The sequence below is a fragment of the Humulus lupulus genome, chromosome 5 (assembly GCF_963169125.1).
Source record: "Humulus lupulus chromosome 5, drHumLupu1.1, whole genome shotgun sequence".
Classification (NCBI taxonomy): domain Eukaryota; kingdom Viridiplantae; phylum Streptophyta; class Magnoliopsida; order Rosales; family Cannabaceae; genus Humulus; species Humulus lupulus.
This window is the reverse complement of record NC_084797.1, coordinates 224378094-224401851: the sequence shown is the minus strand read 5'-3', so window position 1 is coordinate 224401851 and position 23758 is coordinate 224378094. Positions and strand designations below refer to the sequence as shown.

Here is a 23758-nt window from a genome sequence, read left to right as displayed (position 1 = left end):
ATAGGGGGGACGGCGAAGAAATCACATAGCAAGAACTCTACAAAAATCTCTAGCTTCATCTTCCCCAAGAGAACCCGAGAGAAACACTGTGAGGTTGTGAGTTTCTTATACACCTGCTGTTTGACTGTTATTCTCTACAAGTATAATAACATCGACTCGTGGACTAGGGCTCGTTAACGCCTGAACCACGTAAAAACACTGTTTGTCTATTTACATTTTTGCACTTCTACAGTTCTTATCTTTTCATTATTCCGTTCCTATTCGTTTCCGAAAAACTCGGTAAACAAAAGCGTTCCTGCAAAGTCCCAGAAGCAAAGACGCCTAGGAACAACCCGGGCTGAAGCCTTAGAGGAAGAAGTAGCCCAGCTCAAGAAATGTGGCTTTATCTGTGAAGCCAAATTTCCGATTTGGATCACCAACCCCGTGCTGGTCCCAAAGCCCAATGGGAAGTGGCGGACCTACGTCGACTTCTCCGACCTAAATATAGCCTGCCCGAAGGATTGTTTTCCATTGCCAAGGATTTACCAATTGGTGGATGCCACGGCGGGGCACGAGCTCATGTCCTTTATGGATGCGTACTCAGGCTACAATCAGATCGCCATGAATTCGGTGGACTAGGAGCACACCAGCTTCATGACCCCGACTAACGTTTATTGTTACAAGGTCATGCCATTCGGGTTGAAGAACGCCGATGCTACATACCAAAGGTTAGTGAACAGAATGTTCGCAAACCAAATCGAGAAGAACATGGAAGCGTACGTTGATGACATGCTGGCCAAGCCAAAGACTGCCGATAACCATGTTTCCGACCTGGAAGAATGCTTTAAGATACTACGGGAGTATGGCATGAGGCTTAACCCATAGAAATGCACATTTGGAGTCGCGCCGAGAAAATTCCTGGGTTTCATCGTCAATACCCGAGGAATCGAGGCAAACCCCGACAAGGTCAGATCATTGCCCGAGCTTCCCTCACCTAGGTCACGTAAAGATGTCCAAGGCTTGACAGGAAGAGTGGCAACCCCCAATCGGTTTATTTCAAAATCCACCGATAAATGCTTGCCATTCTACAACCTGCTCCGAGGAAATAAGAAGTTCGAATGGACAGAAGAGTGCAAAAGCGCTTTCCTCGACCTGAAGGCACATCTGGCCGAGCCGCCCGTATTATCCAAACCAAAGGCAGGAGAGCCTATTTTTCTTTACCTAGCCGTCACAGAGGATGCAGTAAGTGTCGTATTGGTCCGAGAAGAAGACCGGATTCAAAGACCAGTCTACTACATCAGCAAGAGACTTCTCAGAGCTGAATCCCAGTACCCGTTGATGGAGAAATTGGCGTTCTGCCTCATCAAGACCTCTCGAAAGCTCAGGTCGTACTTCCAGTCCCACTCAATACACGTCATGACCGATCAACCTTTAAGGCAGGTTTTGCAAAAACCTGAATCATCGGGACGTCTGTTAAAGTGGGCCATCAAACTCAGTCAGTTAGAGATTTTGTACACCCAACGAACTGCCATAAAAAGCAAGGCCCTGGTCGATTTTGTAGCAGAGTGCACGGGATTCCAGGAGGATCTTGCAAAAGACTCACCCCAGGTCACCGCGACCCAGGCGTCGTGGAGGATCTTCGTGGATGGTTCGTCCAACGAGAACGGCTCTGGATCTAGAATCATTTTGATATCCCCTGAGGGACAAAGATACCACTCGGCCCTGAGATTTGGATTCAAAGCCGCCAACAACGAGGCCAAATACGAAGCTTTGCTGGCCGGGCTGAGGATAGCCCAGAAGCTGAAGGCGAGCTCCGTTCAGTGTTTCAGTGACTCCTTGCTCATGGTAAACCAGGTTCTGGGCGAATATCAGGCACGAGGACCCAAGATGGCTACCTACCTGGCAAAGGTAAAAGTTTAGCTGTCCGCGTTTGGGCAAGGCTCAATTGAGCAGATACCTCGAGAGCAGAATGCTAACACCGTCGCTCTTGCCAAGCTCGCCACCTCCGGGGAAACGGAGACCTTGGGGTTAGTGCCAATAGAATTTTTGGAGAAACCAAGTATAGAAGAAGTCCGGACGGAGGTCGAGATGATCGACGCTAAACTGACCTAGATGACCCCCATCCTTGAGTATCTCGTCGGGGGAAAGCTACCTGAAGGACTTAATGATGCGTGGCGAGTATTGGATCAAGCTCCCAAGTATACGATAGTAGACGGAGTGCTGTACCGACGTGGACACTCCCTACCTCTCCTGCAATGTGTTCTTCCAAGCGAGGCAAAGGCCATCCTGCAGGAAGTGCATGAGGGTTTTTGTGGAGATCACACTGGGGGGCAAAGCTTGGCTCTGAAGGTCCTGAGGCAAGGATATTACTGGCCCACTTTGTCTAAGGATTCGATCTCTTATGTCAAAAAATGCGACAAGTGCCAGCGGTTCGCGTCAGTTGCCCGAGCTCCCCTAGTCGAGCTGAAGATGATCTCTTCCCCATGGCCATTTGCAGTTTGGGGAATCGACTTAGTTGGCGCCCTCCCTATTGGAAAAGGCAGGGTCCGCTACGCCGTGGTGGCCATTGACTACTTTACGAAGTGGGCTGAGGCAAAACCTTTGGCAACGATAACTTCCAAAAAAGTCCTCGACTTCGTGTTTAAGAGCATTATCTGTCGATTCGGACTGCCCAAGAAAATCATTTCCGACAATGGGACTCAGTTCGACAACGACCTCTTCACCGAATTTTGTGAAAGGTATAGAATTGTGAAAAGTTTCTCCTTCGTGGCCTATCCTCAGGCGAATGGCCAGGTCGAGGCCTTCAACAAGATGTTAAAGGCGAGCCTCAAGAAGAGACTAGACGAAGCCAAGGGGGTCTGGCCAGAATAGCTCCCCCAGGTTCTCTGGGCATACCGGACCTCGCACCGGACTCCTATGGGTCATACTCCTTTCTCTCTGACTTTTGGGAGTGAGGCGGTCCTCCCCGTGGAGATTAAGGTACTTTCGCATAGGGTCCAGGCATACGACCAGGATCGCAACCATGAGCTACTTTGCACTTCCCTAGACTTGATTGATGAAAGACGAGAAGATTCGCAGCTCCAGCTCGCACATTATCAACAAAAAATCACTCGTTATTTCAACTCAAAAGTCAAAAAGCGCGTCTTCAGCATTGGCGACCTAGTCCTCAGAAGAGTTTTCTTAGCCGGGAAGGATCCCAAAGATGGAGCATTGGGACCGAACTGGGAAGGACCATATCAAGTCATCGAGGTCATTAAAGAAGGAACTTATAAATTAGCTCGGCTTGATGGAGGGGCAGTCCCACGGACTTGGAACGCCATCCATTTGAAGAGATATTATCAATAATTCCCTTGTAAGGCCTAAAAGGCCATTTTATATGTATTGCGCAATGAGAATTGAATTTTTGTTTACGATTGTACATGTTTACAAGTGTTATCTAAAGTAACCACGAAAGACCCTTTCCCAGTTACTTGGGGGGCATATGGTACCTGGATATAACCAGGTCGCCTTAAAGACTTAGAAGTTAATTCAAATTGATTGATCGTTGTCTTTCTTAAAAAACACGAGATATTGATAGGGGATTAACGCGAGCTAAGTCCTATCCAAGATTTAACCAGGTCGCCTTAAAACTTAGAAGGTAATTTAAATCGATTGATCATTGTTCTTCTTAAAGAGCATGAGATATTGATAAAAGTTAACACGAACTAAGTTTTCAAATTAAGTTCCTGGATATAACCAGGTCATAAGACTTAGAAGTTAATTTAAATCGATTGATCATTGTTCTTCCTAAAGAGCACTAGATATTGATAAAAGTTAACAGGAACTAAGTTTTCAAATTAAGTTCCTGGATATAACCAGGTCATAAAACTTAGAAGTTAATTTAAATCGATTGATCGTTGTTCTTCCTAAAGAGCACGAGATATTGATAAAAGTTAACACGAACTAAGTTTTCAAATTAAGTTCCTGGATATAACCAGGTCATAAAACTTAGAAGTTAATTTAAATCGATTGATCGTTGTTCTTCCTAAAGAGCACGAGATATTGATAAAAGTTAACACGAACTAAGTTTTCAAATTAAGTTCCTGGATGTAACCAGGTCATAAAACTTGGAAGTTAATTTAAATCGATTGATTGTTGTTCTTCCTAAAGAGCACGAGATATTGATAAAAATTAACGCGAACTAAGTTTTTCAAAATAGTAACTAAAGTGCATAGACAAAAGGAAATAAGTCAATTAAGAATAAAATTGATAGTTAGATTGTCTCGAGGTGGAAACACCTCATGCAAAAGTTACACACAAAAAAGTAATTGAGAATATTAAAGGAAGACCACTAAGCTCCGCCAGGCTGCCCCATGGAGGTCGCCGTCTCGCCCTGCTCAGCTGCACTGGAGACTTCCCCGGCCTCGGAAGGAGCTTCTTTCTCGAGGCGAGCTTTGAACACCTCCAGCAAGGGCTCCCAGACGTCCGCTGCCAAGAAGGAGAAGTCGTCGTCCTGGTTATAGGCCCAGCAATGGTAGAACATGTCCTCCATGGCAGTGCTTGAAGCTGCCTGCTCGGCTTCCAGGGCGGCCTTGGCTTCAGCCTTCGCAGTGTCCAGGTCTGCCCGCGTAGCGGCGAGGGTGGCTTTGGTAGCCTCGAGCTCTTGTAGCTTGGGGCGGGCTTCTTCCAGCTCGGCCTGCGCGCCCTCCAGGGCATCCTTAGTTGTCTGCAAGGAAGTCTGGTGAGTGGCCACAGCCGCCTGGTGCTCGCTCCTCATATCCTCGAGTTGGCCCTTGGTCCTGGCTATGCTCTGATGAAGGGCAACGGAGCTCTGCAAAAACGGAGAGGCAACTGCCTTAGAAAAAGAAAGAGAAGGGAGAAAGGAAAAACAGGGCAAGGCATGATAATTAAAAACCATAAAAGGGTAAGGTCAGCTTACCGTTAGGGCCATGCCCAATGAAGATTCCAGCATGCCCACCGGGATCCTTGTTTCGATGGCCCTGAGCTCCTTCTCGTTGAATTTGTAGATGTGGCTGACGACGTAGTTCGCTGTCTCATACACCGTCCCCCGGAAAGCCTCTGGAATCTTCTCCAGGTCCTGGGGGTCAACCGGGATGTGCACCTTGGAAGGTGCAATTGCCGAAGTCCCGGGCTCTGCCCCTGTGTCCAGGACGAAGGTCAGAGCTCGCGGAGGGGGTGGGGGCATGCTGCTCCCCCCTGCAGCAGGAGGAACAGTTCCCACGACCTGGGTGGCTGGGGGCTGCTCTTTCTCCTTTGCAGGAGATTTGGTTGGGGTCCCAACGGTTTTCTTCAGCGTCCGGGGATTCTCCCAGAGGCCGCAGCTGGGGAGTTCCCCCCGGTGAACGCAGCTCGCAGACTCTTTCCTCCGGGCTGAGACTTCTCTTCTGTCAAAACAAAGATATGGTTAGTACAGAAGTTAGCAGTCATACAAAAACAAAGGAAAAAAAAAAGAAAAAATGCGAAATACAAGTATATATATGTACTAAAGGGAATCCTACCCCCCGAGCTAGAGGAAGAGTCTACGGTTACGACCATCGGCCCCGGAGCATCTTCGGGGGAATCTAAGACAATCACTTCTCGAGCTGGTGCGGGTTCTGGATCCGAGGCAGGCTCAGGACTAGACTCTTCTACATATTGCCTAAGTCCTGGAGCTACGGTCCCTTCCCAGAGTGATGGTCATGATCGAAGGTTAGTCCCATACTCCTCGAATAGGACCGACCTAAAAGCTAGGGTGTTATCTACAACTATGGTCCCCCTAGGGTAGCTACTTTCGTAATCCAGCACGAGCTGGTCGACGTAGTTGAGCAGGGTTTCATCTAAGTCTGGGTCACTTCGATGGCGTTTGACAATCTGTTTGGGATTGTACCTAGCTAGTTGGGGGTCGGCAATGGCCCTATCTAAGCTCCTAAACATGTATGGGTTACCTTGGCCAGAAGGACCCGCTGCTGCTCCAGACCGGTTCCTCTCCTCGTCCGTTCTTTGGGCGACCTCCAACGCCCGCTTCTTCGTCCTCACGAGAGGCACCTCGTCCTCCTCTTCTTCATCCCCCGCGACCTCCTCCACAATGATAGGTCTGGTATCGAAAGCTGGGGGAAGCGCCCAGAGCCTCCTCAGGTTCAGAGTCTGGCCTGGGGAGATCAGCTTACAGGCCAGCATCGTCTCATCTGTCACGAGCTGACGATAGTCCTTTTCACTGGGGGGCAAGCCCGCTAGTGTCTCGTACTGGTTCCCGAGGACCACAGACTTCTCTGTCCTCACGAAGATAGCTACAAAATTAATTTAAGTCAGAAAGGGGTACAGGAGGAGCTAAATGGTACTTAACTTACGAGCTAAGATTGAAAGGCAGTTACGAGGACGGTTGAAGTAATGCAGCTCGCAGTTTCGGAACCCCGTCGACATAAAGAATTGATTATTAAAGTCATTGGGGTGGCTGGGCAGCTCGATGACCGCGACCGTGTTGGGGAACCGGGTTAAGTAATAAAACCCGTCACCTTTCCCCTGCTGATCCGGGCTGGCCTTGAGGCAGAAAAAATAAAGAATGTCCGCAGGAGTGGGGACCTCCCACTCCTGTTTCAAGAACAAGTATCTTAACCCCGCCAACAAGCGATAAGAGTTTGGGGGAGCTGGAATGGGGCCAACCTCACATAATTGAGGAAATCAGCGAAGTACTGGTCCAACAGGAGGAAGGCCCCCACCTTGAAATGTTCATCGCTCCAGGCCGAGAACCCCTCATCAAGCGGTGCGCAGCTCCGCAATCAGCTGCTTTATTTTTGGTACCAACAATTAAGAATTGTTTTCCCCTACTTGCTGCATCGCTTTCTGCGGGAGGTCGGGCAATCACGGATCCTCTCCCCAGCTCGATGTTGTGGGAGAGGAATATTATGTTTACCCTCGCCTGGTCAATAATCTTTGAAACGATCCTCTCTGCCTCAAAGAACGCGTCGGGAGCCACCTCGAGCTCTTGTTCCACTGCTGGCCCGAAGTTGGGGATCGGGGATTCAGCCATCACCTTCTTTCCTTTGTCTTGTTGGGAGGACGAGTTGCCTACAGGCTTCTTGGGAGCATTCTTCTTGGGTCCCATCTGGTCGCCTAGCGAACAAAAAGAAGAAATTTTAGAAGAAGGCGACCTAAAAATGGAGAAAAATCTGTGTTTCCTTGACACGAGCTGAGGTAAGCCCAGCCCGTGGAGAGTGAGACCACGCGGTTCTATGAACACGCGCCTATGCTCCCAAAAAATCCCCGACTGCTCGGAATTCGTGTGTCAGGAGGGTCAGGGTAGAATTTTGCCTTGGAGGGAAAGTTCCAGTAGGCAAGAGAGGCAAAACCGCCTGTGAAGCATGTCCCCTAAGCTACCCGGTTTTGCACCCAAAATACTGGATATTTTGAACAAGCCTACCAAAAGTCCTACCCAGAAAATTTCCCCAAAAAATGCACCCTATAAACCGTGTTATTAAAGGATTTCCTACCACAAACGATACCCTAACCTAAAAGGCTTTTACCCTTCGTTCCCACAAAAAACCAACAAAACCCTGCATGTGGCTACAGTAAATTTCTACCTAGGCTACAGTGAAAAATAATTTCAAAACGTGCATAGTCAGGAGACTTACAGTATGTGTTGGTTGAGAAGAGGATGAAGGGATCGCCTAGGTAGGGACTTCGTCGGAGTAGTTGATTCCAAAGCTTCAAAGGAACCCTTGCACCTGAATTTCTGGGACGCCGAAGATGGTAACCGGAAGGAAAAAAGGTGGGATTTTTTAGAGCAAGAAGAAGAGAAAACTCTGGAAAATTTCAAATGAACGGGTGGCCCATGCGTAAGGTGGCCACCCCTTTTATATACGTGAAGGGCCACGTGAGGAGGACCGTTGGATTGCCCTGATGTGGGATCCAAGGCCCTCCACTCGAAAGATGAAACGACGGCTGAGTATAGGCTAGGCCATTAAATGCGGTTCTTGGAAGACGTACCGTCACCAACCACGATGTTCCACGTATTCGGCGCCTGCGTAAAATGTGGAATATGAAGAGTTCATGGAGAAGCCTAAAAAAGCCCCTACTGTGGCCCTATGCGACGTTGTATACCACGAGCAGGGGCATGGGGGGCAGATGTACGCCCTGGTTTTCCCACAGGCTATTAGCAAGCTGAGACACGACCTAATTATGAGAGTCGACCTAATCATGTCTACCATGTGGACATCCCTAAGACCGGAGCTGCCATAGAAAGGCCCTACCTCCTCAGCTCGAGATAACATAAGGGTTCGCCAAGAATAGACTGAGTTTGGACTCTGAAGACCACAGGTCAAGGGAAGCATCCAGCTCGTGGTACGAGCTAGAGTTGGAGGCTGTGACCCTTTATAAAGTCAACCACGCAAGGTAAACGTGCATATATCAGACATCACGTGTCTGATATATCCCTGACTTCTTGGACACGCAGCATGAACGTGCGTATTCAGACACCCACGACTGGGTTGGGCCGTGCGGCCCATTATCCCCTTACCTATTGATTTGACCACACTTATGTGTCAGGTTTTGGAATTAATCATGAATGTCACAGAGTTGACATGATAGGTAAGAAGGTCACGCGATGACCTTCTTACCAACTCCTAGGTTCCTTTTCTTATAAATATGGAGACCCTGGGAGTTACAAAGGGTTGGATTCTATTATGTAAAAAATACCCTGTAAAAGAATACCCAGCATATAGCAATAATATCGACTGCTGGAGTAGAAGGATTTTAACCTTTGAACCACCTAAAAAACGTATTTTGTGTCACCATTCCATTTACAAGATCATTCATCTATTTTGGTTCAACATAAGCACTAATCCCTTTCTCTTATCTTCTTAATTACATGTTGGCGAAGAACCGCGTCAACAGGTATGAATGCATATTTTGATAAGTTATGATTTTCTTTATTTTGATTTAGAAAAATATTTAGAATCAATTTATTTGTGGTTTTTAAAGAAATTAAATAGTGGCTGAAAATTTGGTTTAAAAAAGTTAAAAATGATTATTTAATTGTCACATGTGGATTTATGTTACATAAAACTAAGTCTTAAATAATTTAAATAAAATATATTTTCCCACACTTAAAAATATATTTTTCTCGCATCATTTATGTAACACAAGTAACCAATATTAAAATTGATTTTTCTAAAGAAACATAGTAATCATAGGCATTTTTAATAAATTCCAAGCTTTTTGTTAATTCTTTGTAATTAGAGAATAATAAATGAAATTGTCATATATTTTATTTTATTTTAAGCTAAATAAAATCAACCTAGAAATTTTAAGAAAAATAAAGCATGTTATAAGTCTATTAATTTTTTTAAAAACGATATAGAAGTAAGACGTGTAAAATTGTCATTTTAAAAACGTCACAATTACGTAATGTTCTCACGTATGCATGTTACATTCAAATCCACTTTTACGTCCAAAATTATGTCTATTATTCAGCCATGTGGTTTTTATAGAAAGATCATGCATGTAAAATAGGTAAAATGAGCATTATTCTTTTATGGCCTTATGTGTAGTTAAGAATAATTGCATGCTATGTGTAACTCTTATTATGTGTGCATGGCCCATGCACACATGAGTTGTATGAAAGGGCAATATAGTAATTTTATGAACCTAAGAAATGTTGTTTTGGTTATGGTATAGGCTCGTTGAGAGGTTGTGAAATTTCTTAGCTCGGACCTGAGGTAAGGAAGTTAGATAGATTCTATGATTTTATGCTATGAATGGTAAGATTGTTGTATGAATGAATTGTTATGAATTATGAATGTCATAATGTGATGATATGTTTATGAATTGATGTTAGTGTGATGAACGCAACACATCAAATGGGCTGCTGAGGATATGAAGATGTAACACGAGTTACTAAGGATATAAAGACGTAACTCCTCGGGCGGACGCACCGAGGTTATTCAAGGACCAGAGACTCTTGTTTACCTCATAGGGTGACATGGACAAGTTAGTGGACCATGTTCACCATGAATGCTGTATGAATGTGATATGATGTTATGTTACGATAATGTTATGACATGCTATGATGTTATGTTACGATAATATTATGATATGCTATGATGTTTGTGTTACGATAATGTTATGATATGATGATGCCATGATGTTTAAGATGAACGATAGTGATTGTATTTGTTGTATCCTTACTTGCTTATTATTTGTACTTCCTTACTGGGCTTTTAGTTCACCCCCTTACTTTCCCTTCCAGGTAGCAAATAGGATTTCTCTATGGCATGCGTGGTGACGTGAGGAGTTCTATCATCGTAGGGTGTATGGCGTGGGGCATCCTATGGACGGAATAAACGATCACTTTAGGATGCCATTTTAATTATGTTATGTTTTAAGAGACTTTCTAAATTATCAGTGGGACTTAATTATTTAATTTTGTTTCTTTTGAACTTTGCATAAAAACTCATATTTTCTTTTTAAACTAATGGGCCCAACTTGCATTGTTTTAAGCAAGTCCCCACTGAGACCTTTATAATAAGTGGTTTTCTTATGGACCAGCGATATGTGTATGTTTTATTAAGTATTATTTTAGGGCGTTCTTTACAAATGGTATCAGAGACGGTCGTCCATGTTTCAAAGGACCCCCGATACATGCTAAAGATGGGAAAATCTCACTTCACCGCATTGTAAGTATTTGCTTATGTGTTTTTACTTGCTTCTATTTTATTTAATTTTCTATAGTAAAATGCCTCCTTTGTTAAGAACAACAAAGAAATAATTTCTTAAGGAGATCCGCGCGATTCCAAGAGTCGAGCTTGACGAGGATCTTTATGATTGGCGCATGGCAATCTTAAACACGACAAAGGAGTTCTGCGATCGTATCCAAGGAATAATGAATAAAAGGGGAGCCTTGCTTTGGCCCATAGAACAATTCTGGGTGATGAGTGAAGCTTTGTCGATGTACCCAGAGGCTCTTCGACAGTTACATCAATCATGGAATGACGTTGTGCTAGATGACATGGAGTTTAGCACCATGGAGTTTACGATTCGCAAATTTCTGGTAAGATACGACCTTAGTCGTTAGGAGCTGGTTTTAGTAAAGACGGATGATGGCGAAATAGAGGAGCATTTAGAGACGGTGCATGACGTGGAAGGAGAATCGGAAGTTAAGGAAGTACTGCAAGCTATACCGCGTCTGACCGCGAGGATGGAGATTATGGCGAGCGCTCCCAGCTATTTCCACATCCCTGAAAACATTTTTTATTACAATTTAGAGGACGAGTCCACTGTCGAGGACTAGAGTCCATTTCGTAATCGTCACATGGGGGTGCCAATAAATAAGATGGAATAATAATAATTTTCTAAGACCTTAAAGGTTATATGTTTTGGTTAATTAAACACTTTTTGGGATTGTTTAATTTTGGAATAATTTAAACGTTTTGAATGCTATGGATATTTTATTGCAAATTTTAAGTGATGTGATGTGAATGCATGATTTACAAATATCCCTCAATATGCAATGTTCCTTCCTTATGATTTTTCCTGTGATTGCCTTAGAACTTCATCATGTCAACCAGAGGAAGAGGAGGAAGGGGAAGAGGTAGAGGCAGAGGAAAGGGTGCCTCCACAAGGTCTAAAACTACAGCCACCCCTGACGTTGAAGTGTCAATTTGTTCAACCTGCAGCTCCAACAGCACCCACTGTGGACCTAGCTGCAGAGGTAGTAAGGTTAAGAGAACAGTTGAGACAAAAAGATGAGGAACTAGCACAAGCTAGACAAGCACCACAGACATCCCAAACTCACCAGATACCTCATGTACCAGTGGCGCAACCTCAACCGCCAGTACCACCACTCGCACCACTACTAGTAGCCTATGGGTTCAAACCAGTATATGAACACTTCAGGAAACAAGCCCCACCAACCTTTGAAGGGAAGGCTAATCCAATGGTGGCAGAAGATTGGTTAAGGTCGGTTGAGGCTATTTTTGATCATATGGAGTTAGATGATCGCCAAAGAGTTTCCTGCGCAGCTTATCTACTTAAGATGGATGCACGGATTTGGTGGGACGTGACTAACTAGACCCGTGATCCAAATACCATGACTTGGGTGGAGTTTTTCCAGGAATTTAGTAAGAAGTATTACAATCCAGCTATGCTAGCAACTAAGGTTGATAAATTTGTAACTCTGGTTCAAGGGAGTCTTTCGGTCACTGACTATGCACAGAAGTTCGATCGATTGGCCAAGTTTTCCCCTGAAGTGGTGCCGACTGATGCATTGCGAGTCCAGAGGTTTGTAAGGGGACTCAAACCGATGATCACGGGGGACGTTAGGATGACCAGCACTGAGGTGGTCAGTTATGCAGAGGTACTAGATAGAGCTCTTGCGGCGGAATATTTGGAGGAACGGATATGGAAGGATAATATCGCTAGAAGAGAGAACCACCGTAATAAGAGCTTCCATGAGAGTAACAAGAGAAAGGATAATGAAGGGCAGAATAGTGGGGTTGATAAAAGACCTAGACCTCCAGTCACGAACAGCAACAACCACAACTCTCAGAACCATAGCAACCGCAATAACCGCTTAAATGACCGGAACAGTGGGAACCAACAAGGCAACCGAGTCGAGTATCCTACCTGCCCTAAATGCACGAAGAAACACCTAGGAGAGTGCCAAGAAGATTCCAAAAAATGCTTCAAGTGCGGCCAAACAGGACACTTGCGGAAGAATTGCCCACAATGGAAGGCAGGACAGAATAACAATAGCAATCAGATGCTAGCAAGAGTCTTCGCCTTAACTCAGAATGAAGCGGCCAATAGCAACACCGTGGTTACAGGTCAACTCCCTATATCTGGTACAATGTGTAGAGTCTTAATTGATTCTAGAGCGACTCATTCTTATGTTTCCATGAATGTGATTGATAGACTGAATATGCCTTATAAGATTTTTGAACATACCTTTAGTACATTGTTGCCATCGGGAGATATGATGTTGTCAAATAAGTGGTTACCGTCAACATCTGTGACAGTAGAAGGCAGGGAGTTCCTAGCAGATCTCATAGAACTGAGTATACGAGATTATGATGTTATACTCGGCATGGATTGGTTATCTAAACATGGGGCTACGATAGACTGTCGAAAGAAGACCGTGGAGTTCAGGCCAAAGTAAGGAGAGGTCTTTTCCTTTAAAGGCGAAGTAGCGAGCTTTCAAACACCCATAATATCTGCACTGGAAGCACGGAATATGATGCAACATGGATGTTCGGTGTTCCTTGCCAGTGTAGTGGATAAGTCCAAGGAGTCAGAACTAAAGCCAGAAAATGTACATATTGTTTGTGAGTTCCCAGAGGTGTTTCCTGAGGAGTTACCAGGACTACCCCCGGATAGAGAAATTGAGTTTGTAATCGAGCTTGTACCTGAAACTGCACCGATCTCTAAAGCACCTTATCGAATGGCGTCGGTAAAGTTAAAGGAACTTAAGAACCAACTACAGGAGTTGTTGGACAAAGGGTTCATAAGACCTAGCCATTCTCCATTGGGAGCACCAGTCCTATTTGTGAAGAAGAAGGACGAGAGTATGAGAATGTGCATTGATTACCGAGAGCTAAATAAGGTCACCATTAAGAATAAGTATCCTTTGCCTAGGATAGACGACCTTTTTGATCAACTACAAGGCGCTTCAGTGTTCTCGAAGATTGACCTGCAATCTGGGTACCATCAGTTGAAAGTGAAAGAGGGAGACATTCTAAAAACGGCCTTCAGAACTCGCTATGGGCACTATGAATTCTTAGTGATGTCCTTTGGACTCACCAATGCCCCAGCAGCCTTTATGGATATGATGAATAAGGTATTTAAGGATTTCTTTGACAAGTTCGTAGTAGTGTTCATTGATGATATCCTCATCTCCTCAAAGACCAAGGAGGAGAGCACAAAGAGCATTTGAGATTGACTCTAAACAGATTACGGGAACATCGGTTATATGCCAAGTTCTCTAAATGCGAGTTTTGGCTGGAACAGGTAACCTTCTTAGGGCACATAGTCTCTAAGGATGGGATTATAGTAGACCCATCGAAGATCAAGGCCATTAGAGATTGGCCCCAGCCAAAGAATGCCTCAGAAGTTCAGAGTTTCTTAGGGTTGGCAGGTTATTATAGGAAGTTTGTCGAGGGTTTCTCGAAGATCGCTACCCCGTTGACCAACTTAACCCAGAAACATCAAACGTTTACATGGACAGAAAAATGTGAAGAAATTTTTCAGACCATGAAGGATAGGTTGACTTCCGCGCCTATCCTTTGCATTCCCACTGAGGGCGCAAAATTTGTGGTGTACTGTGATGCATCAAAGAACGGGTTGGGATGCGTGTTGATGCAAGAAGGGAAGGTGGTAGCCTATGTTTTCAGACAACTCAAGGATTATGAGCAGCGGTATCCCACTCATGACCTTGAATTGGCAGCAGTAGTGTTCGCACTCAAGATATGGAGACATCACCTATACGGAGACAAGTGTGAGATATACACTGACCACAAAAGTTTGAAATACTTTTTCACACAAAAGGAACTGAACATGAGGCAGCGAAGGTGGTTGGAATTAGTAAAGGACTACGACTGCGAGATTCTATACCACCCAGGCAAGGCCAACGTAGTTGCTGATGCTTTGAGCAGGCGGGGACATGGGAGTGTCTCAGCACTACATACAATAGAGATGCCTCTTCAGAAAGAGATCATAAATGCTAGCATTGAAATTGTGATGGGAAGTTTGGCGAACCTCACATTGCAATCCTCCCTACTAGAACAAATCCGAAAAGGATAGAAATTGGATGAAGCCTTGGTGAAACAAGAGGCTTTGGTACAAGAAGGTGGCAGCAACGATTTCACAATGTCTAATGGTGGATTGCTAAGATATAAGGGTAGGATTTGCGTGCCTGACAATGCTGAAATTAAATAAAGTATCATGAAAGAAGCTCACACAATGCCTTATTCCTTGCACCTAGGGTCCACAAAAATGTACCAAGACCTTAAGGCATTATATTGGTGCCATGGAATTAAGAGGGACATTGCTGATTTTTTTGCTAGATGTTTGGCATGCCAGCAAGTCAAAGCGGAACACCAGAGGCTAGCAGGGTTGCTTCAACCGCTCTACATTCTTGAATGGAAATGGGAGGATATAACAATGGATTTTGTGGTAGGGTTGCCTAGAACCACCAAGCAGCACGACTCAGTGTGGGTGATAGTAGATAGACTCACTAAGTCTGCCCATTTTCTGCCAGTTAAGACCACATACTCGGCGGATCAATATGCTGACTTGTATGTTAGTGAAATAGTGAGACTTCATCAGGTGCCAAAATCGATAATTTCTGATCGTGGGTCATTTTTCACATCGAACTTTTGGAAAGGGCTACAGAGAGCTATGGGATCAAGACTAAAGTTTAGCACTGATTTTCAGCCTCAAACCGATGGCCAGTCTGAGAGGACTATACAGATATTAGAAGACATGTTGAGGTGCTGTGCTTTGGACTTTTCAGAGTCTTGGAACCGATATCTACCCCTAATGGAGTTCTCGCACAATAACAGTTACTAGTCTACCATTGGGATGGCTCCCTATGAGATGCTTTATGGGCGTAAGTGTAGATCTCCTTTGCACTGGGATGAAGTTGGGGAGAAGCAAATTTTAGGTCCTGAAGCAGTTAGGGAAGCCAGTGAGGCGATAGAGAAGATTCGCCAAAGGATGCTTTCTGCGCAAAGTAGGCAAAAGAGCTACGCTGACCTCAAGAGAAGGGACATCGAGTTTTCAGTGGGCGAGTTTGTTTTCTTGAAAGTCTCACCGATGAAAGGTGTGATGCGTTTTGAAAGAAAGGGAAGTTAAGCCTTAGATATATTGGTCCATTTGAGATATTGGACAGAGTATGGCAAGTTGCGTACCGTTTGGCACAGCCCCCAGCATTAGCTGAAACGCATAACGTCTTTCACATCTCGATGTTGCATAAGTATGTGTCAGACCCCTCTCATGTGTTGAGTTACGAGCTGTTACAGCTGAAGCAGAACCTGAGTCATGATGAACAACCTGAGCGCATTAAAGAAAAAGGGAATCAAGGAATTGAAATCCAAAAGGATTCCACTAGTTAAGGTAATGTGGAAGAATAGTATGGAATGAGAAGCAACATGGGAGTTGGATGAAAACATGAAAGCAAGATACCCTGAATTATTTGGTAAGAAAGAATTTCGGGACAAAATTCCTTTTAAGGAGGGTATAATGTAGTGCACCAAAATTTTTTTTAGATTATTTAAATTTTGTGATCTATTTTATTTAAATGTTAAGTGTGATGAATTGTTTTATTTAAATGTTGTTTATTTTATTTAGTTGTTGTTTGTTTTATTTGATTGTTTGTTATTTTATTTAATTGTTAGAATTGTTTGGAATAATCTTTTTGAATTTAAATTTGTTAATTGTCTGTTTGGTTATTTATTTTAATAAGTGAATAATTGTGTAACATGTTTATTTTACTATTAGTGTTACATTTTAAATAAGTGTGACAATTGATGTGATTATGTGAGATTTGGTTGAATGCACTAAGGTGCATGGTAGATAGTGATGCACCCTAGTGTTTTAGTGTGTGCAAGTATATAGTAATAAGATGCACATGTGTAGATTTTCTACACATTTTATAATTTCCATTTATTTGATATAATTGAGTAGTTTTATTTAAATGATAGAAAAATAAATAAAATAAAAGAAAAGGGCAAGTAGTGTGAACGTGTAGCCATTTGTGGGCATTGATTGATTTTCTTTTTCATTGTTTTTTTTTAAGGAGAACAATTTAAATTGGATGAGGATAGTCATTTTGGGAAATCGCCATTTATCTCCAATCTATTATAATAAAAGAAATTAAAAGAAAATAAAGGAGAAAAGGAAACTTACCATTTCTTTTTGGAGAGGCTTTATGAGGGGATTAGGTTAAGAATGGAATGAAAGATTTGGAAGAGCATTTTTCTCATAGGCTGCCGTGGGATTGAAGAGAGGAAGAGAGAGAGAGGGTGGCGAGCTAAAGAGAGAGAGAGAGGAAGGGCTGCCATTTTTCTAGAGAGAAAGGAAGAAGAAGAAGAAGAAGAAGAAGAAAGGGTTCAAGCTAGGGGTTTGAGCAAGGAGGTTATTGGATTCTTGATTTTCTATCAAGAAGAGGTAATGAAAATCCCTCCCTAAATTTTGTGATTTTGGTTTTGATGAATAGATTATTAGAGGGATTATGGTTAAAAGAGGATTTATGTCTTGGGTAGGAAAAATGGGTACTTTGTGTTCTTGATATCTTGTTGATAATGAGTTGTTTGATTTGCATGAAGTGTATTATGGTTTGATGTATAAAAGGGTTTTGATGTTGATTTTCTATGTATAATGATTAGTGGTAATTTATGAATGCAACATGGGGATTTCGGCCTAGGCATACCTAAGGATCATCTTATATTTTGTTTGATGTTTTATGATTTTTCAATATATTAGATCCATGTCTTAGGACCTATGTAATTTGGGTAAAAATGATAATTGGCAATCTTGATATTTGAATCCATGAAATTTTGATAGGATGCATATGATATTGTGGAAGAATAAATTATAAGATGCATGAAAAATGATAGAAACATGTTAGGTTTAATATGAAGGTTTATGTGAATATGGTGTTTATGAATTAATGTATGTTATTGTGATATTTAGTGTTTTGTTGGATTTCATGTGTAGATTCAATGGAATAGAAAAATATTTTTTTTATAAGATTGCATGTGAATACGTGTTAGTAATACTCTTAGAATTATTCAATAATTAGAACATGATGAGATTTTGGACATGTATGATTTTATGTGAATTTTTTTAGATAAATGATGAATTTCATGAGAAATTAAGCTTGCTGATTTTGTAACTAATTGGGTAAAAGTTTGACAAAAAAAAAATGATTTGCATGCATAAGTAATGTCCTTGATGTTATGTTGATTTTATGAAATTAAAAAATGTATTTTTAGTCACAATAAAATGATATTTTACTCAAATAAATACCTGCAGAATTTTTATTGTATTTTTAGAAAATATGAGGTTTTAAATTGAATATGGTGATTTTTAAGATAAAAATGGTTGCTGGAATTTTTTGTAAAAACGATGTGAAGTGTTTCAATAAAATGAATTTGATGAGTATTTGAAATAAAAATTAATACCCTAAATTATGGTAATATTAAAAATTGTATTTTAATATGGTATGAATGCATATTTTAATAAGTTATGATTTTTTTTATTTTGATTTAGAAAAATATTTAGAATCAATTTATTTGTGATTTTTAAAGAAATTAAATAGTGGCTGAAAGTTTGGTTTAAAAAGTTAAAAATGATTATTTAATTGTCACATATGGATTTATGTTACATAAAACTAAGTCTTAAATAATTTAAATAAAATATATTTTCCCACACTTAAAAATATATTTTTCTCACATCATTTATGTAACACAATTAACCAATATTAAAATTGATTTTTCTAAAGAAACATAGTAATCATAGGTAATTTAAATAAATTCCAAGCTTTTTGTTAATTCTTTGTAATTTGAGAATAATAAATGAAATTGTCACATATTTTATTTTATTTTAAGATAAATAAAATTATTTTATAAAATAAAATAATGTTTTCAGAAATTTAATCAACGTAGAAATTTTAAGAAAAATAAAGCATGTTATAAGTCTATTAATTTTTTAAAAACGATAGAAGTAAGATGTGTAGAATTATCGTTTTAAAAACGTCACAATTACGCAATGTTCCCACGTATGCATGGCACATGCAAATCCACTTTTACGTCCAACATTATGCCTATTATTCAACCATGTGGTTTTTATAGAAAGATCATGCATGTAAAATAGGTAAAATGAGCATTATTCTTTTATGACCTTATGTGTAGTTAAGAATAATTGCATGATATGTGTAACTCTTGTTATGTGTGCATGGCCCATGGACACATGAGTTGCATGAAAGGGAAAAATAGTAATTTTATGAACCTAAGAAATGTTGTTTTGGTTATGGTATAGGCTCGTTGAGAGGTTGTGAAATTTCTTAGCTTGGACCTGAGGTAAGGAAGTTAGATAGATTCTATGATTTTATGCTATGAATGGTAAGACTGTTGTATGAATGAATTGTTATGAATTATGAATGTCATAATGTGATGATATGTGGCTTGTATGAATGGATATTAGTGTGATGAACGCGACACATCAAATGGGTTGCTAAGGATATGAAAACGTAACCCGAGTTACTAAGGATATAAATACGTAACTCCTAGGGCGGACGGGCCGAGGTTATTCAAGGACCAGACACTCTTGTTTACCTCATAGGGTGACATGGACAAGTTAGCAGGCGATGTTCACCATGAATGCTGTATGAATGTGGTATGATGTTATGTTACGATAATGTTATGATATGTTATGATGTTATGTTACGATAATATTATGATATGCTATGATGTTTGTGTTACGATAATGTTATGATATGATGATGCCATGATGTTTAAGATGAACGATAGTGATTGTATTTTTTGTATCCTTACTTGCTTATTGTTTGTACTTCCTTGGGCTTTTAGCTCATCCCCTTACTTTCCCTTCCAGGTAGCAAATAGGATTTCTCTATGGCATGTGTGGTGACATGAAGAGTTCTATCATCGTAGGGTGTATGGCATGGGGCATCCTATGGACGGATTAAACGATCACTTTAGGGCGCCATTTTAATTATGTTATGTTTTAAGAGACTTTCTAAATTATCAGTGGGACTTAATTATTTAATTTTGTTTCTTTTGAACTTTGCATAAAAACTCATATTTTCTTTTTAAACTAATGGGCCCAACTTGCATTGTTTTAAGCAAGTCCCCACTGAGACCTTTATAATATGTGGTTTTCTTATGGACCAACGATATGTGAATGTTTTATTAAGTATTAGTTTAGGGCGTTCTTTACAATAGGGGCGACATCCATCTCCCCTAATAATACCCAAAGTCGCCCCTAATAGTCATTATGTCGTCGCTGACGTGTCGTCGTTAATATTTTGACACTAAAGGCGATTATTAGCGGCAACAAAACCGTCGCCCCTAATAAATAGTATTAGGGGCGATATTTTCGCCTCTAATAAATTGAATGCCGCCCCTAATAATCGTTATATTCAGATCATATTTCGCCCCTAATAATAAAAAGTCGCCCATAATAATATAATATTAGCGGCGACTTTGATATTATTAGGGGCGACTTTTGTTGCCCCTAATACTTTTACACAATTAAAAAAATAATAAACAATTATTAAAATAAAATATTTAAATAATATATTATAATTTATAATATCAAAATCAAATATGCATAAAAATGATAATGCTAATATTAAATATGCATAAAAATAATAATACTAAAATTAAATATGCATAAAATTAATAATTTATTAAAAAAATAATCCAATAATACAATATTATCCAAATTAAATATCCATACAATAATTTATTAATTAAAAATTATTGTTTAATACAATAATATATAAAAAACCTCAACCCTTGACGTTCTCCGTATTGTCTCCTTCTAGTGCCTACAATGGCTACGGTGCCTGTGGTGTGTGTAGAGGCATCACCCATGGATACTGTGGAGGTAATGATGATCTTCCATGTCCATAGATGTATGGATATGGATAGTGCGGAGGTTGAGACAATGACCCACTGATATGAGGAAATGGGGGTTGGGATGAAGGTCCGCTCATATGAGGACGATAAACTTGAGGGTACGGAGGCATCGGTCATTGATTCATATATAGCTGGGGCGAAGGTTGAGATGGCAAAGTTGGTGTAGGCGTGTCGGGATGGCTTGGTGAAGTCTGAGAAGTTGAAGCTTGAGACATGTGTTGTGTCTGAGTTTCAGAAGATGAGCCTACATACTTCTCAAAAAACCGCTAATATGTATTCTACATCTCCATGTTTGTTGCCGGAAGTCTTTCAAGTGGAAGTTGTTGATACACGTATTAAAGTTGTTCATTCATGACCTTCACAATGTCAACTAATTCACATATTTCCTCAGTTGACTGTTGAGGTGGTGCCTGCGACTGAGTGTTTTGAGAGGGATGGGTTAACACTTTTCCCTTTAATTTGCAGCCAACTCCTCGCTGGTGGCCCCGCCTTTCACCAAGAACCAGAATTGGTGTCTTCATTTGATCGACCGAGGAGGAATCATCGGTATCAGATTCAACTGTCTACTGAGTCTCAGCTTCAAGAGTTGACTTCAACTTAACCTGTTTTAAAAAATTATAATACAAAAGAAAAATATATTATTTGAGTTAATAATAAAGTTAAAGTTACATAATCTCGTTCATCATCTTCGTTGACAAAATTCTTGTTCTTCTTTGTCTATTGATACTCCTTCCATTCCTCAATTAGGTTCAAGTTCAACTAATAAAGAAAATTAGAATGTTAAAGAACTTAAAAATTCATACAACTTAATTAAGTTAATATTTTCACTTACTTTTTCGTGACGAGTGGCTACTAATGATTTCATGCCTTGTGTTGTAGAGTACTTCATTTGGTCTTGGTTTATTTTGTTCTTCACAGAGCGTGCAATAAACTGTGGACTCCTGAAAAACTCACAAATTAGTTTCTACTCATCGGTGTTTACATCTTTGGGTGGATTCTTTAGGACCTCATCCCAATCATCTGGTCCTTTAGAGAACTTTTTGAAGTGGGTGTGTTGCTTAGTTTTCCTATCCGGGTATCTTCCAGCCATCTTAGCATCGATACTGTCAATGAGGGTGGTATAATCTGGTCGTCCATATATTTGATAAATGTGCTACAATCAAGAGAAAACATGTTAATCGTGTTTGAATTTTAATACAATTGTTATTAAAGTAAATTCTAAAAATTTTACCTTAACTTTACTAATGACATTGTCCTTTAACTGTTTTGGGACACTAGTCCAGTCCTTGTAATATCCTGGAATCGCTGATGTGACTTGGGTGCCCAAAATACAGACAAAAGCAACATGTTTCATTCCCACCACCTTGTACGTAATAGGGTCAACCACTATGGGGAGTGGATGTCTAGCTTCTCGCCTTCTGTCGTCTAAATTTTTCCCAGCAGCAGGCCCACGACTTTTTCTCTTTGGTGGAGCTACTATATTGTTTTGAATAAGTGCATCATATAATTTAGTATGTTGTATAATAAAGTGTAATTAGAAATAAATAAATAATAAATTTTAAAATACTTGACTCGCAACTGGATGGGATCGTAGTAGGATTTGGTGGATCTTGACCACACCACCATCTCCGCCATGGTATGAAGCTACATCTGCTGACATCTTTAAACTAAATATGACCAAATTTGTTTGTTAGTATGAATATTAGATATATATTATTTATGAATATATAGTTGTAATCACAACAAAATTATTATTTAACATTTCTGATTACAAATCCACAACATAACAAATCCATAATTCCATAAATCATTCAACATTTCTGGTATATGATTATTTAAACATTAAGTTTTTCTTAAACAGATACAAGAACTAAGTACAATAGTCACTGTCATCACTTATCAAATTAACATCTATTGGTTAAACATGATTGGTGTTATCATCATCACTAACGTCAACAAGTAAATCATCCTCGTCATCCGCTTCTTCTACGTCTTCGACTTCTTCTTCATCATCATTAATAAAATCATTGGTATCTTGAGCAGTAAAATAAGGTCGAGGGACGTGCCTTTGAATGTTGCGGGTTGATTGGATTGTTGAACAACCAACTCCCCGAGCTCAACCGTCAATACGAAATTGGATGAGTTTGTGTCATGTACAACATCAATATCATCAATCTGATCAGAACTGTCCGGAATATCCCAAACTTGCCTATGATTCACTTCTTCAACAACTTTCCAAGCTCGACCTCTAAGTAGATCTTCTAGATAAAAAAACTTGTTTAGCTTGGCTAGCAAGTATGTACGGTTCATATTTATACCATTTACCGCTCACATTTATACTGGTGACATTATTTTCAATAAATTTTTTTTCAGGTCCATGTTGAATCATTTACATCGAAACAATATCGCTGAATACACCAGTATAAGATACCTCCAAGATCTCTTCAAGTTGTCCATAATAGTTAAAATCTTCTGTCCCTGCAACACACACTCCACTATTTTGTGTAATTTTATTTTGATCTTGAATGTGTGTAACATATCGAACCCTATCCACTATACAGGCTTGATAGGAGTACGCCAATTAATCAGACCCAGATGCCAAAGCTAGCAACTCATCCCCATTCTCTAATGACCCGAGCTAGTGCAAGTCATATATCTAAATATACCTTAACATATTATAATAAGAAACTTATATTTCAATCTAACAAAAAAGAATGTCGTAGGTATAAATTACCTTATCGTGAAACCAGGAACAAAACTCTTTTTTGTGCAAAAGGTTATGATTGCCCAATGGATCCTTCTGTCTGATCTCACAAAGGTGTTCGTTGTTGATTAACATAGTGTTATAGTTCAAAGATGTTACGTTAAATACAACATAAATAAAAAGGATAATTAAATTAACCTACTCCATATAGATTTCGATTTCAAAAGAATTTTCCAAATGAACCACTCATCTATATTCCGAGTCTTTTCATCAAGAGGCACTTGAAATCCCTTACTCAATGGACGACATTGAGATTGAAACACTGAAAGGCGGCGTGGAACATAAACTATATCCGCATTTCGATCTGGACGATTAAATTTGGTTTCCACTCCTTTGAAATACATGGAACAAAATGTTAAAGCCTCATCTGCCACATATCCTTCAC

General features: G+C 40.5%; 1 protein-coding gene across 1 annotated transcript; it reads left to right on the top strand.

Moving 5' to 3' along the window:
• Positions 1-12274: 12274 nt before the first annotated feature.
• Positions 12275-13108, top strand: LOC133780001 (uncharacterized). Its single transcript, XM_062219889.1, has 2 exons — positions 12275-12794; positions 12969-13108. The coding sequence occupies exons 1-2, from the start codon at positions 12275-12277 to the stop codon at positions 13106-13108; spliced, it is 660 nt and encodes a 219-aa protein (XP_062075873.1).
• The last annotated feature ends 10650 nt before the right edge of the window (positions 13109-23758 follow it).

Excerpts from the sequence above, each read along its gene's own strand:
- LOC133780001 (XM_062219889.1), top strand. The coding sequence starts at position 12,275 with ATGACCAGCACTGAGGTGGTCAGTTATGCAGAGGTACTAGATAGAGCT. Across the intron at positions 12,795-12,968 it reads AGGTCAACTCCCTATATCTG|TAGAAGGCAGGGAGTTCCTA; the intron begins GTACAATGTGTA and ends CATCTGTGACAG.